At 51.1% G+C, this 13,657-nt stretch overlaps 6 protein-coding genes across 6 annotated transcripts; 5 read left to right on the forward strand and 1 right to left on the reverse strand.

The window, feature by feature from the left end:
* The first annotated feature begins 65 nt into the window (after nucleotides 1-65).
* On the forward strand, nucleotides 66-5,772 carry BJX67DRAFT_273170 (histidine kinase-like ATPase domain-containing protein). The gene is made up of 4 exons (XM_071026522.1): nucleotides 66-119; nucleotides 265-484; nucleotides 547-5,580; nucleotides 5,643-5,772. The coding sequence occupies exons 2-4, from the start codon at nucleotides 357-359 to the stop codon at nucleotides 5,710-5,712; spliced, it is 5,232 nt and encodes a 1,743-aa protein (XP_070881990.1). The 5' UTR covers nucleotides 66-119; nucleotides 265-356; the 3' UTR covers nucleotides 5,713-5,772.
* Nucleotides 5,773-6,139: 367 nt separating this feature from the next.
* pabA (aminodeoxychorismate synthase pabA) lies at nucleotides 6,140-8,977 on the forward strand. Its single transcript, XM_071026523.1, has one exon. It carries the CDS (start codon nucleotides 6,247-6,249, stop codon nucleotides 8,689-8,691), a length of 2,445 nt encoding a protein of 814 aa, XP_070881991.1. The 5' UTR covers nucleotides 6,140-6,246; the 3' UTR covers nucleotides 8,692-8,977.
* A 106-nt stretch (nucleotides 8,978-9,083) lies between these two features.
* Nucleotides 9,084-10,404, forward strand: med6 (mediator complex subunit MED6). Its single transcript, XM_071026530.1, has 3 exons — nucleotides 9,084-9,264; nucleotides 9,333-9,694; nucleotides 9,742-10,404. The coding sequence occupies exons 1-3, from the start codon at nucleotides 9,168-9,170 to the stop codon at nucleotides 10,261-10,263; spliced, it is 981 nt and encodes a 326-aa protein (XP_070881992.1). The 5' UTR covers nucleotides 9,084-9,167; the 3' UTR covers nucleotides 10,264-10,404.
* BJX67DRAFT_273180 (LOG family protein) lies at nucleotides 10,405-11,505 on the forward strand. The gene is made up of 2 exons (XM_071026524.1): nucleotides 10,405-10,586; nucleotides 10,722-11,505. Exons 1-2 carry the CDS (start codon nucleotides 10,546-10,548, stop codon nucleotides 11,422-11,424), a joined length of 744 nt encoding a protein of 247 aa, XP_070881993.1. The 5' UTR covers nucleotides 10,405-10,545; the 3' UTR covers nucleotides 11,425-11,505.
* Nucleotides 11,506-11,526: 21 nt separating this feature from the next.
* On the reverse strand, nucleotides 11,527-12,751 carry pre5 (proteasome core particle subunit alpha 6). Its single transcript, XM_071030246.1, has 3 exons — nucleotides 12,470-12,751; nucleotides 12,298-12,409; nucleotides 11,527-12,222 (listed from the first exon to the last, which is right to left on the reverse strand). The coding sequence occupies exons 1-3, from the start codon at nucleotides 12,505-12,507 to the stop codon at nucleotides 11,587-11,589; spliced, it is 786 nt and encodes a 261-aa protein (XP_070881994.1). The 5' UTR covers nucleotides 12,508-12,751; the 3' UTR covers nucleotides 11,527-11,586.
* A 227-nt stretch (nucleotides 12,752-12,978) lies between these two features.
* BJX67DRAFT_385126 (Vps55 family protein) lies at nucleotides 12,979-13,540 on the forward strand (the record flags this gene model as incomplete). The annotated part of the gene is made up of 3 exons (XM_071033795.1): nucleotides 12,979-13,017; nucleotides 13,076-13,289; nucleotides 13,407-13,540. 3 exons carry the CDS (start codon nucleotides 12,979-12,981, stop codon nucleotides 13,538-13,540), a joined length of 387 nt encoding a protein of 128 aa, XP_070881995.1.
* Nucleotides 13,541-13,657: the final 117 nt, after the last annotated feature.

The raw sequence follows: 13,657 nt of genomic DNA on the forward strand, positions 1-13,657 counted from the left end.
AGCCTAGCCCAGGCACCGCCCGATAAGTTAGCCTCGTGGTTGGCTTTGGCGACTGATAAGCCCAAGCTTTCTCTCCTCAGGTCTCATACCGAGACACAAAAGTCATGGATGGCAAACTGGTGACGACCTCCTCTCTCCTGAGTTCGCCATGACCTCGGCTGTGGCCTGTTACATTCTCTGTCCATATTTCCACCCCTTTAGTTGCGGGAATTGTTCATATTCTTCCCCATACTCATAATAATCTTTTGTTGTTGTTGTCGCCAGGTTTCCGACGTGACTCCGCGCTTGCATCACTTTCAGCCCGTTCTCGGGATCTCAAGTTCAATCTGGTGTTGGAACCTCTATCTTATTGCGTCATGACACAGAACATCGACTTCAGCGCGCTGAGGGCGCGTACCTTGGGATCCGGGAATGATGAGGAAGCCGTCACAGTAGATACCCGAGGGCTGATTTCGAAGGTCCTTGCGCGGTATTCTGGGAAGTGGTAGGTCCTGGCTATCATCATCAATATAGATTAGTGGAGCGGCTTCTAATGGTCTTTCAAAGGACGGTCTTGCGCGAGATGATCCAGAATGCAGCCGACGCGAACGCCACGAAAGTCACCATCAAATTCGAGACTCTGCCTTCAACCACAGTTCCGTTGCCTTCCTCTGCTGACAACACCACAATGATTAAGCACACGATATCCCATCACACTCTCAAGCGCCTCCTGATCTCCAACAATGGCCTTCTCTTCAGCGAAAAGGACTGGGCAAGGTTGAAGCGCATCGCGGATGGCAATCCTGATGAGACGAAAATCGGAGCCTTTGGTGTCGGGTTCTACAGCGTTTTCGACGATTGTGAGGAGCCTTTTGTGTCTTCTGGAAAGGATGCTATGGCTTTCTATTGGAAGGGCAACGCTCTGTTTACTCGTCGACTCCAACTGGAAGAGAAAGCGAACCTTGAAACAACATTCGTTCTAGATTATCGCAATGACGCCTCCCCGGTCCCATCACTAATGCAACTTTGCCAATTCTTATCCAGTAGCCTTACGTTTGTTCACCTCGAATGTATAGAGCTGTGGCTTGATGACTGGAATGTACTACACCTATCGAAGAAGACTGCCCCAAGTATTTCTCTCAGCATTCCCAGGGATATCGAAACGAGAACCCAAGAAGGGCTAATGAATATCACGAGCGTTACAAGAGAGGTTGCTCAGGTTGATGCTCTTTGGATGCAAGTCGTCGATTGGAACCCAAATTCGAGCGTGCTTCGCGAGGGTCTCAGAGACACCACGATCTCATTGCGGAGTTTCTTGTCTAAGCTCACGCAGAGTGCGTCTGATAAGTCTGCAGACACTGAGAAGAGTGAGAGTACCGGAAACCGCGCCGGGGGAGACTTGACGGGGACATTAACAGCGTCGGTATTCCTGCACATCAACACCGCCAGCATTCAGGCTTCTATCAGTCAGTCTCTGAGCAGCGAGCTTGAACGGGCTACGCGAAAGCCTCCGCCTAAGAAAACTTCGATTGCTGTACTTACACCTTCGTACGACACAAGCAAGGCGTCTGAGGCCTCCGGGTCACAGTCAGAGTTCCTATCCTCTATTCTCCCTTCCAAGGGAGGTAGAGTCTTTATTGGATTTCCAACGCATCAGACAACCGGCCTCAACGCTCATATATCTGCCCCCTCTGTCATCCCTACTGTGGAGCGAGAGAGCATCGATCTTAATACGAGATATATCAGCAAATGGAATATGGAAATGCTGAGAGCGGCAGGCATAATCTGTCGAGTTGCTTGGTCTGCGGAGATGGCGTCGATAAAATCCAGGATAGCCACTGCAAATGACCCATCCACACAGTCCACGATCCGAAAAAGGGACATCGTGCATATGATACCGGAAGCTATTCACACTGCAAACCAGTTCGTGTTCCGTGAGTCTACACCGTCATCGCTGCTGGGCCACACAATGGAGGACGCTTTCTGGACTTGCAACAAAACTGCTTCCATCGAGGTGCTTTCTACCTGTGGTGTTGTCCGAAATCACGAGGTGCGGATCGGTGCCAAGGACCTGACCTTCATAGACTCTATACCGGTGCTACCGGAAGAGTTCATAGAGGGTTCGAAAGAATTTGTCCAAAAGTTGACAGCCCTTGGTCTTATAAACGAAGTTACAGTCTCCGATGTCAAGCGTGAACTCGAGGCTCGGACCTTACACTCCTCTCAAATCCCAGAGTTCCTTTCCTGGCTGGCCCGAAGAGCAATGACGGGCCAACTTGATCCCGCTTCTGTGAAGAGCTTGTTGAATGTTGCAGTAGCTAACGCTGCCGATGAAAACGACGCCACTGGCTTGATTGTTTTTTCCGGAATAACGCTTTTCTTGAACCCCCAGCGTATACCCGCCGACCTACCTTTGCCGCCCGCCACTATGCCCTTTAAATATACAAAGTCCCTCGCTAGGAAAGAGGTAGAGGCTTTCGGATGGGAAGAGTTACAGGTAGTTCCCTGGCTGTGTTGGCTCATTAGCAACGCGGGAAACCGGGACGTTCTTCCCCTGTCTCAAGATATGACAAAGACTTCATCGTTCGCGGCACAGGTGCTCCCAGTCTTGTCGAAGCAGTGGGATAGTCTTAGCGCCGCCTCAAAGCAAAGTGTGATCGAGCAGCTCCAGCCGTATACTATCATTCCCACCAAAGTCGGAATGAAATGCCCCGAGGAAACGTACTTTCCTTCCGTTCGTCTTTTTGATGACCTCCCTGTCGTCTATGGACTGCATGGAGTGAAAGAGAAATTCTTAGCCGCCTTGGGTGTGCGAAAAACCGTCGAACTGGGTGTCATTTTCGAGCGTCTTCTGCATGCTCCTGATTCGCCTGACGGAAAGTCCAGGAGTCAAGGAAAGTGGAGTCATGTCGACCTTATACGGTACCTCTCGTCCGTCAGTAATGATATTCCCGCAAACGACATTAGACGGCTCAAGGACACCAGCTTCTGCGTAGCCGAGCTGAGCACTACTCACAGTGGTGCAAAGCCCACTGACCGCAAACGCTATAAAGCCCAGGAACTCTTCGAGCCCAACGGCGCTCTCAAGGAACTAGGACTTCCTGTTATCGAGTGGCCAGAGAAGTACATTTCCAAGAGTACCGAAGGGAAATTTCTCGCCAGGTTGGGTCTCCGGGCCCTCCCAGCAGCCGCCGAGGTAATAAGTATCATGGCCAGGGCAGCAGCATCGAATAACTGGAATCTGCACAGTAAAGCCATTTCGTATTACGTCGGCGAATATGACGCCAACGGCTACAGCAATTTTGACTGTAGTTCAGTCACAGAACCGTTTCTACCAATTGAACGCTCGGACAGTTTCGTCGCCGGTACCCTGGATGGTAAACAGGCGAATTTTCTCGGGTTGCCGTCCGACGGACAATATGACATCAGTATTCCGGGGGACTGTTATACGGACGAAGGGGCCTCTTTATTTGGTTTCAACATCCTTCGCAAAGATCTCCATCGGCACGCATCCAAGCTCTGTGTCAAACAACATCCCGCTCTATCTGATTGTCTTGATACCTTGATCCGTAGACCTCCATCTACGAAACGATTCGCGAAATTGTTGTTCCGGTATCTTGCTGGTCGAGTTTCTGAACTAAACTCGCGAGATATCGATCGTGTTGGAGGAGCGGAGATAGTTCCCATCTCTACGAAGGAGGACACACTTAAAGACGAAACAACACGTCGTGTGGCTCCAAGGCACTGCTATCTCGGTGAGGGCGAAGACTATAAAGACTTGTTTGACTTCGTGGATTTTGGCCAGGACGCAAATCTTTTCCTAATGGCAGTCGGATCCAAGCGGGAGCCCACCAAGGTAGAGCTCGCACAGATGGTGGTCAGGGAACCAGCCAGAATATCCTCTACCTTCCAAAGTGCTGAAAAGTATCTCAAACTCTTGAGGACACTTGCTGAAAACCTCTCCGTGCTCAAGAAAAACAAGGATCTTTTTCAGGAGATGAAGAGGTCTGCATTTTTGCTGGCGAGTAAGGATATTACACCAGCAGCCAAACAACCAGTGGAGAAGAGAATCAAACAGACGCAAGATATTTCTGATGATGAAGAAGACACTGAGGAAGAAAACATTAGGGAATGGACGTTAGCGGCGGCAAAAGACGCAGTCGTGGTGGACGATTTCCAAAGCTTTGTTCTTTTCAAGGAACATATATTGGCGGCCCCCCAAGAGGAGGTACTCGAGAACTTTTACATCGCTTTAGGTGCAGTGCCGCTAAGCGGACTAGTGGAAGAGCGAGCTCACTGGGGCCCTCTAGCCACAGAACAGCGTCCTGCCGTCAAGTTACTGAAGTTGATCAATGAACGCTCTCGGCTTTTCCTCCATGACCAGCCTCCAAGTGCAATCCGACGCGACAGCCGATGGCTCGAAAAGAACCTCAGAGTCCAAGTTGTCCATTCCATTACTATCACGCGATCTTTAAAAGGCCGGCGCGTTTCCTACAAACAGGAGAGAAAAGCCATAGTCCCTGAAGTATCGAAACAATGTATCATGCGGATATGTCCCGGCCGATATGATTTCTACGAAATCAGTCAAGCGCTGTCGCATCTGCTTCTCTCCCGCCCAAAACTCCATTCCTCCCTCACGCTAGAAATGCTACTGAAAACTGATTTGTTCGAGTTGAGGGCGCGCGGGTACAATGTGGAACGCATTTTGAGGCAGAAGGCACAGGAAGCTCGGATTGCAGAGGACCGGCGTCAGCAGCAGTTGGATGAAGAACGTCGACGCCTCCAGGAAAAGGAAGACGCGCTGGTCCAGGAACAAGCTCAGGCTCCAATGCCTGGGGTTTTCCCAGATTCCCCGTCCTCGAAAGATGGGCGTCCTACCTCACCGTCGTCCTCTCCGCAGGGAAAGCGCCGGGGTTTGTTTTCAAGCTTCACCAGACACCTCAAGGATGGGAGCAGGTCCTCTTGGAACCTCTTTAACGAGAATCCTTCCACACCCGACTCACCTAAAGGTTCACGTCTGCGCCCACCGCCTAAAGCACCGGAGTCGCCCCAGCCTGAAGCTCCGGTCAACGTCGGTTCTACCCTCCAGCTACAGAAGCTACTCCTTCTCCAAGCCGTTCAAGCCTGTCGACCCCATGGGTCGTCAGGCGTATTCTCCCGGCCGCAGACGAATCAGATTAATGAACTGAAGTCTTACTGCGACGAGAAACCTGGCCTTGATCTAGAGTTCGCCGCCAAGCTTCGTTGCAGAATTAACGTCCTTGTCGCCAGAAGTATATCCGATAGATCCTCATTTTTAGCCCAGAACAGCACTGGGCTGAACTTGTTTGGCTCGGTACTGCTTGATTGCGCCGATATATTCTCCCTGAAGCCCCAAACTCTGAGTATCTTCTACGACCCAAGCTCAAAGGTAATTGGGTTCAACAAGGGTGGCAGTATTTTTTGCAATTTCAACTTCTTCCAGAAACTACATGAGAAGACACTGCTCCAGAATTCGACTCCGGACCGTTCGGAGGCAATGGTTTACTGGTGGGTGATTCTTTGCCATGAGTTGGCACACAACTTGGTCGCGGACCATAGCTCAGCCCATAGCTACTACACGTATGATATCCCTGATTGCGCAAGGGATCCGGACTTGCTTATATGCTAATGGTTTGCTGCAGCGAAGGGTTTGTGACCCAATACTTCCCCAAGATCGCGACCAAGATCGCGGCTGCCAGCACAAAAGGTTAGAGTACTGAGCAGCGAAGACGGCTGGCATCTCCTGTCATCTATTCATGGACAATATATAGGCTCGCGGAGTTTCGTTGTTTATCATAGAGATCGCATGTAGGATGTACAGTCTAGCCTAACTCAGAGAAATGATTTTCGATCGGGAATAATGAACCATGGACGAACTTCTCCGCCGCTCTCCACTCGGCCCGGTCTCTCCCCCCAGGAAATCTTCGCTTTTTGCCTCCTCCGCCACTGTTGATAGTAATTGAATTTCCCTCCCCTCTCAGGTTCTGAAAATATTTTTCGAAGAGATCTGCGACCATTATGCATATTTTTCATTCGACATAAGAACAGGTGGCCAATTCCCGCCAAATGAGAACAGCAGTCAGTCGTCCTCTAGTGCCGCCGGCCCGGAGTTCGCTGGGATAGCAGAGCTCCGACTCTACCCGCTCGATTACTCGATCACGTTCCCAGTCTTTGCTGTCAATTTCCTATACCTACTTATTTTATCTTTCTGCTTCTTATCTCGTCCGTCCTGGCTCAGCACTGACCATGGCACCTTTGCTTGGTGACTGGACCGGGTCGGGTGTTGACCACGAATCAGAAGTCAATCAAGGCGTCCATCAGAGAAGCATACTGTTTCTCGACGCTTACGATTCTTTCTCATACAATGTGGTTGCAATGCTTGAAGAGGTCCTTGGGGCCCGAGTTACCGTGATGATGATCGATGCGGAATGGCCGGATGCCAACATGGTGGAGTTCCTTCGGCATTACGATGCGGTTGTCTTGGGTCCGGGGCCCGGGGATCCAAAGGTTGCCGAAGATGTCGGCGTCATGGCAGATATATGGAGATTGCACGGTGCGGATATGCTGCCCGTTCTGGGTATCTGCCTTGGCTTCCAGAGCCTGTGTCTTCACTATGGTGTGCCCGTTCGGCGATTGCTAGAACCTTTGCATGGACAGGTTCACCGGATCACGACTTCTCAGCGGGATATCTTCGAGGGCGTTCAAGACCTAGAGGTCACTCTCTATCATTCACTGTACGCGGGGTTCGACGAGCTGGTTGAATCGACCCCACGCGGCGCAGGTGCACCGGCAAAATCAGCTCTTGATATCCTGGCCTGGCTCTCAGTCCAACCAGGTGGCCCTTCTTCTTCCGCAACTCGGATCCCAATGGCTGTGCGGCACAGGGAGAAGCCTCTCTGGGGTTTACAATTTCACCCCGAGTCTTGCAAGTCTGACCGAAAAGGTTGTAACGAGCTGCTTCGCAACTGGTGGGATATGGCAGCCAAGTACAACAAGAGACATGGGCGCGGGGAGTACGGGAGTTTACCCACTGATATCATTCAACCCATAAGCGAAGCTACTCGCCTCTCAGATGTTGCTTTCACAATGATGAACTGGAGTGCATCATCTTCCCAACATTCCGCCTCTCGATCCTTTGTCACACGCCAACTTGATGCTGAAAAGATCTGCGAGGCTCTCAATGCTCCGGGGTCTCCAACTGTCTTATTCCAATCTAACGGCAGACACAGTATTATATCTGTACCAAGTCCAGGCAGCTGGAGACTTGAGTACTACTCCCAACAACAGTACTTACTCATGGAGAAGCCACCAGCTTCTTCCCACCTAGAAGGTGCGCCAAACCCATCGAATATCAAGGTTGAGTTGGCGGTTCCCCAACTCTGGGATATCTTGAGATATTTGATGGATCTTAAGAAGGTCGAATCGGGAGACAGAGAAGTGCCCTTCTGGGCAGGATTCCTTGGCTACTTTTCCTATGAGTTAGGGTTGGCTTGCCTTGCTCACCCGAAACACGAAACCGAAAGCGTTCAAGGTCGTGGATCCTCTCAACCCTCCCCCGAATATCCGGCAGATACCAGTCTGCTGTGGACGGACCGGAGCATTGTGGTTGACAATGAGACGGGTCGGATCACCATACAATCTACCAGGCAGGAAGATAATCTTCCAGCTGGCTGGTTAGATTCCACTGTGAGCCTCCTCAAGGACCGTCTCGAGACTGGCTGCTCGTCGGCCACAGATACAGAGTTCTTGGATTCTATTTTGAGACAAGGGGTCATACAGTTTCCGGACCAGGACACCTACTTGGGAAAGGTTGAAGCCTGCAAAGACGAACTCAGAGCCGGCGAATCGTACGAATTATGCCTTACTGTCGAAACATCCATCACCCTGCCGTGGCCAGATACCGATGTTGGGCGCGCCGAGTTTCCTTGGAAACTGTATAGACGGCTTCGGAAATACAACCCTGCCGCATTTAGCGCATTTGCGAGCCTTGGAAATGTCAAGATCGTGAGCAGCAGCCCGGAGTGCTTTCTAAACTGGGATCGACACTCCATCCTAGAGATGAAGCCAATGAAGGGTACCGTGCGAAAGTCACGCAGCATGACACTAGAAAAGGCAAAGGACATTCTAGGATCAACTAAAGAAATGGCCGAAAATCTCATGATTGCGGATCTCATACGGCACGATCTCTATGGAATCTGCGGTACGAACGGTGTCAGTGTAGAGAAACTACTTGAGGTGGAGGACCACGGACGAGTCTATCAGATGATAACCCACGTCAAAGGACGTGTTGATCCTCGTCGACCCGGGTATGCTGCGAAGGGCCTGCCAAAATTCCAGTCCTCGAACATGTCTGGATACGGACTCACGGCGTTGCAGCGTTGCCTACCACCCGGATCCATGACAGGTGCACCAAAGGAACGATCCTGCATGCACCTTTGTTCAATCGAGGGTCGGAGACGCGCGATTTATTCGGGGGTTATGGGCTTTCTAGACCTTGGCGGTGGAGGAAGCTTCTCGGTTCTAATCCGGACGGCTTTCACATCCTCCAACGAAATGGATGACGCTCAGAAATGGCGAATTGGAGCTGGCGGTGCAGTGACTATGCTGAGCAGCGCGGAGGGTGAATGGGATGAAATGCTCACCAAGCTGCGAACCGTCTGTGGCATCTTTATGCCATCAAATGTGAAATAAGCCAACCTTTGGAGGGCTTAGGAGCAGCGTCACTTGCTAGTCTGTCAGCAATGCCTTCTCTCAACATATTTGTGTATATGTGTATGGCAACGATCTTCAACAGTTGCCTTTGGACGGTTGATATGAACTTGCACACTAGATGGATTGATGGGTCGGATTCAACATTCAGCGAGGGTTACGGCGTTATATGCAGCGGGCACATATTTTTGGTTAATGTCCTAGTCCAGGCCAAGATAAACCCAGCTTATCTCAAAACAATAATAATACCTTCAACATACCACTTTTGTTCACATCAACCTGTCCCATCAACTTTTTTTTTTGCAAACAATGCAAACAGTCTTTTGTACTTCGCGGAGGACCCACTCAATCTTCCTCTCTCCGCATGTTCATTCAGAGCGGTTATAGACTGTTTCTTTGAGACCTGTTTCCCTATAATCTCCTTTGTTAACTCTTAATATTGCGATTGCGATTCAGCAATGGCAGATCCCCAAGACCCCTCTTCATTGGAGGAGATTCTCTGGCGGTCACCATCGCACGTCCAGATGATGGGCGGATATCTCCATTCGAACAACAGTAGGGACTTTTTCCCGCGATCTCTCCAGTTCTCCCGAGTAAAACAATTAACTGTAATTTATGGCTAGTCCTTTTCTATTTTGCCGAATCCCCCTTCTTCGACGCCACCTCAAACAACGCCTCTCTAGCTATCCAAGCAAACTACAATGAAGCGCTTCGTCATTTCGTGGAAACGCGGGAGGCCTTCGAGAATCGACTGAAGACCATGCAGGGCTTGGAGTTTATGGTATCATATGATCCGTTACAAGCTTCAGCCGGGTCAAAAGCGCAATTTGCACACGAGCCATCGAACATCTGGGTAATCCGGAAACAGACAAGACGGAAGCGGGCCGGCTATGATGATGAGGTCGTGGTTCTGGCTACGTTCTTTGTGGTGGGAGATTGTATCTATATGTCTCCTTCCGTTGCAAGTGTCGTCGGGAATCGAATAGTATGTCTTTCTCACATTCTTTGCCATCATGCCTAACGTTTGCATAGCTTTCGGCTGTGACATCTCTTACCAGTTTGCTCAAGACTGCATCCACATTGCCCATATTCAGCCCGTCACATGGACACACGTACCTTCCGCCTGCGCCCAAATCGAGGGATTCTAGCCAGCCAAGCGTACAGGCGCAAACAAGCAAGGAAAGTACTCCGGTTCCCTACGCCGATGCTACAAATAAGGCGCAATCTTTCGAGGGATCACAGCTCAGCAGCGGCTCAACAATCCACGACATAAAAACTCTCGCCGAGTCTCTCAACCTCCTATCCCGGTATGGTGACGAATATATGGACGAAAGTCCATTGATGGGCGAGCCTGGATCCTTCATTCTATCTAGAACTGCAGACGCCGATCGAGGCATCGCCCCAAAACAACAACAGCCCTCAGCTACCTCCATCCCCGGCCGGATTGCAACCCCTCAAGCCAAGGTTGAACCCCCGGGAAAGGCCTCCGAAAAGGGAGGTGGCGCTGCAGAGGAGCCCAAGTTACGCAGGAAAAAGAGCAAACCCGGGATTTAGCCATGAATGTATGTCCAATCTGTGATACCCATTGCCAATGAATCCATGCAACTCGGCCCAAGAGATCTCTTCATTAGGATGTGTATATTATACCCTGGAGGTCATGACAGCTCTTCGTTGGGTAATGGACGCGAACCTCCATCCTGACTCAGCCCTGGCCACCACCAAAACTCTCGCCCAATCCTCAATCCCACCCTTAAATCACCGTCGTTTCTTCTTTACTTACTGAGTTGGATTTATATTTTCGCAAAACCAACTCAATTGACCCTCAACCTGATCAAAATGACAAACTCCGAACCCAAACCCCCCGTCGTTTGCGTCTTGTAAGTACAGCAAACACCCTGCCCCTCCCCCGCAATGCCTCCACCACGTATCCCCCAAACCCTCTCCCTCTCCCTAATCTCCAAAACTCGCCACCCAATTTCCAAGTCCAAGTTACTAACGAACACCCAAAATAGCTGTGGCTCCGTGGAAGGCGCAGATCCAGTACACATGGAAACCGCGCGCCGCCTCGCTCACATTTTCCACGAGAACAACATCCAACTTGTCTACGGCGGTGGCACAAAGGGCCTGATGGGCGAGATCGCACGAACCCTCGTTAAACTTTCAGGGCCCAGTGCCGTGCACGGCGTTATCCCTCGCGCACTTGTCCGTGTGGAGCCAGGGTACAACAATAGCAATAATAGCAGCGGCCAGGACGAGGCTAGCGGAGGAGGCGGGGGAGGGGGAGGAGGCAAAGAGGCTGAGCGTGTCGTAACGGGTAGCGACGGAGGTGCGCAATCATCCTCTGAGTACGGGATCACGACGATAGTGCCGGACATGCATACCCGGAAGCGACTGATGGCGCAGAAGGTGGGTGAGGGTGGACCTGGGTCTGGGTTTGTGTCGCTAGCTGGGGGGTTCGGGACGATCGAGGAGGTGATGGAGATGACGACGTGGAATCAGTTAGGGATTCATCATGTCGGGGTTGTCTTGTTGAATGTAGGTGGGTATTGGGATGGATTGTTGGCTTGGGTTAGGAATGCTGTGAAGCAGGGATATATATCTGAGGAGAACGGGCGGATTCTGGTGGAAGCGAAGAATGTTGAGGAGGTTTGGCCGAAGTTGGTGGAGTATCAGATTAGTGCGGGGAGGATGAAGTTGAATTGGACGGATGAGTAGGTATCTCATCCTTCGTCTGTGACGGGAAGAGAGGGAGAAAGGTACGGTTATACGTTTAGAGACATGCGTTACGAATAGAGAGCATGGCGTGAATGGAATTCTGTCTTATTATCTTCGGTACCATTGGGAAGCCAGATTCATGTCTAGGGTGTCAATTCACACTCATGAGTCGACCTCCATCGTCTCTTCTTTTGTTTCTCCCGCGTCCGACCGCTCCAGAGCCTCCAAGAGCGGTAGGAGCTGTTGCCCTTCGTAAAGCTTAAAGCTCTCGATCTTCCCCGCGCCCTGCTTTCCCGAAACGCCCACCACACCGACAGATGTGTTATCCACCGTCAACTCCTTATCCTGGGAGAGAGTCTCCTTGAGAGCTCGGAGCCCATGAGTAATAAGTTCGTCCCGGGAGGACTCATTGAGCTGGTCCAGATTACGCTCCAAGTAAGTCCGAGCCATCTGGGATCTTGCTCCAATAGCGCAGGCTAGCATCTCCTGGGTCATGCCCGAGGGCTGGAATTCGAACAGATGAGGGCCTGCTTCGTCAACTCCGGCAACGAGTAAACCCACACCATACGGCCGCTTTCCGTACTGTTGCGTGTTTGTTTGGGCACGATCTGCGATCTGCGTGACGATACGGTCCACGGGCATGGCGCGGCCATAGGTCATTCGGGAGCCGAGACACTGTTGTTTCATGTAGTTGGAGAGCACGCGGGCATCGGAGGCTAGGCCGGCGATAGCAATGCCCATGTGCGAGTCGACTTCAATAATCTTCTTTTGATATGAGGAGAGTTCTTCGGCGTTTCTCTAGGTATATGATTCCAATGTTAGACTGCGTGGGTTGTATAAATATCAAGGAAGCTGATATAGTGGGTGTCGAACCTTGAGCCCGACAAGCACAGCATGCGTCTTATTGACTAGTCCAACCACGACCGACCCCTGCTTCACTGCCTCCTGTGCATACTCTACCTGGAATATCCGACCTTGCGGGGAGCTTCAGCGTACCAAAGATATTAGCTCTAGTTTCTCCAAACCACGAATTGGGAGCTCATACAAGGTGACCGCATCGTTGTCGTAGTTGTTCCTGAACATCTTAGGAACTTGAACAGGGTGGAATCATGCAATAAAGGGGAATGAGTCGAATCTGAAGCAAATTGTCTGTAGCGTCTGGGGCGGGAAAACAGTAGGGAAGAAGAAAAATCGATGGAAGCACAAGAGTAAGGACACCAGGCAGACAGCAACTGACGAAACATGGGAGGGAGGGAAAGCTCCGGCACGATGGGCGGTGGTAATCTGGGCGCCTCAGGCCGCCAAGCCTCAGCCGCCGCCCAGCCTCAGCCGCCGCCCAGCCTCAGCTGCCGCCCGAATCCAACCTCACGTCACCTGCATTCGTTCAGCAATCAGCTCACTCTGATGCTTGGACAGCAGGGATTCCGCCGTTGATTCTCTGCGGGGTTCTTTGATGCTAGAGATATATAGCAGTTGGTGCTCTTTTGCGCAACAGCAATTCTACGACATCAGCCCGCACCGCTTAGAACTTGACGCATCTGCGTCTCCTCAGTCATGACGGCTGGACTCAAGACAATCATCGCTCTCTCCTTTGTACGGCTGACCCTTGTCTTCCTAGAAGACGCTCGCTAATGCTTCCAACCTCGTGCAGATTCTCGCCATTGGGTTTCTCCTTGTCATCCTTTCGTCGGCCCTCTGGCACAACTTCCTACCCTTGACCGTTGTTGCGACATACGTTACCGCGCCGCTCCCCAACTGGATCTGTTCACGATGCGCGAATCCGGATGATTTTATGGATAGCTCTAGCAATGCGGCTGCTGACTTTGGTCGTTTCCTGACCGGATTCTTGGTACTGATGGGTATCGGTATGTTGATAGGTCTAGCGCGCACAGTTGGAGCTGCCAACTCTATCATACTCCGCTCTTCTACCTATTAACACCTGAACTTCATCTATAATAAAGCTAACATGTCTGTCTTCGCAGCACTTCCGGCCGTCCTCGCGCACAGCGGTGCCATCCAGGTCCCCGCCATGATAATGTCCATCCTCGGTGGTCTTTTGATATATGGCACGATTATCAGCTTCTCCATGTTTTTCCGAGAACAAGAAGAGTTCTAGGTCGACGAAGAGATGATCACACAGAGATTGGAAGGCCTAGTGATCGAGTCCTTCTTGCCGCTCTCTCAACAAGCTCCCATCCGGGTTTGTTTCGAATGTAATGGAACTTCTTTTTAC

The sequence above is a fragment of the Aspergillus lucknowensis genome, assembly GCF_044049455.1.
Source record: "Aspergillus lucknowensis strain CBS 449.75 chromosome Unknown BJX67scaffold_58, whole genome shotgun sequence".
Taxonomy (NCBI): Eukaryota; Fungi; Ascomycota; class Eurotiomycetes; order Eurotiales; family Aspergillaceae; genus Aspergillus; species Aspergillus lucknowensis.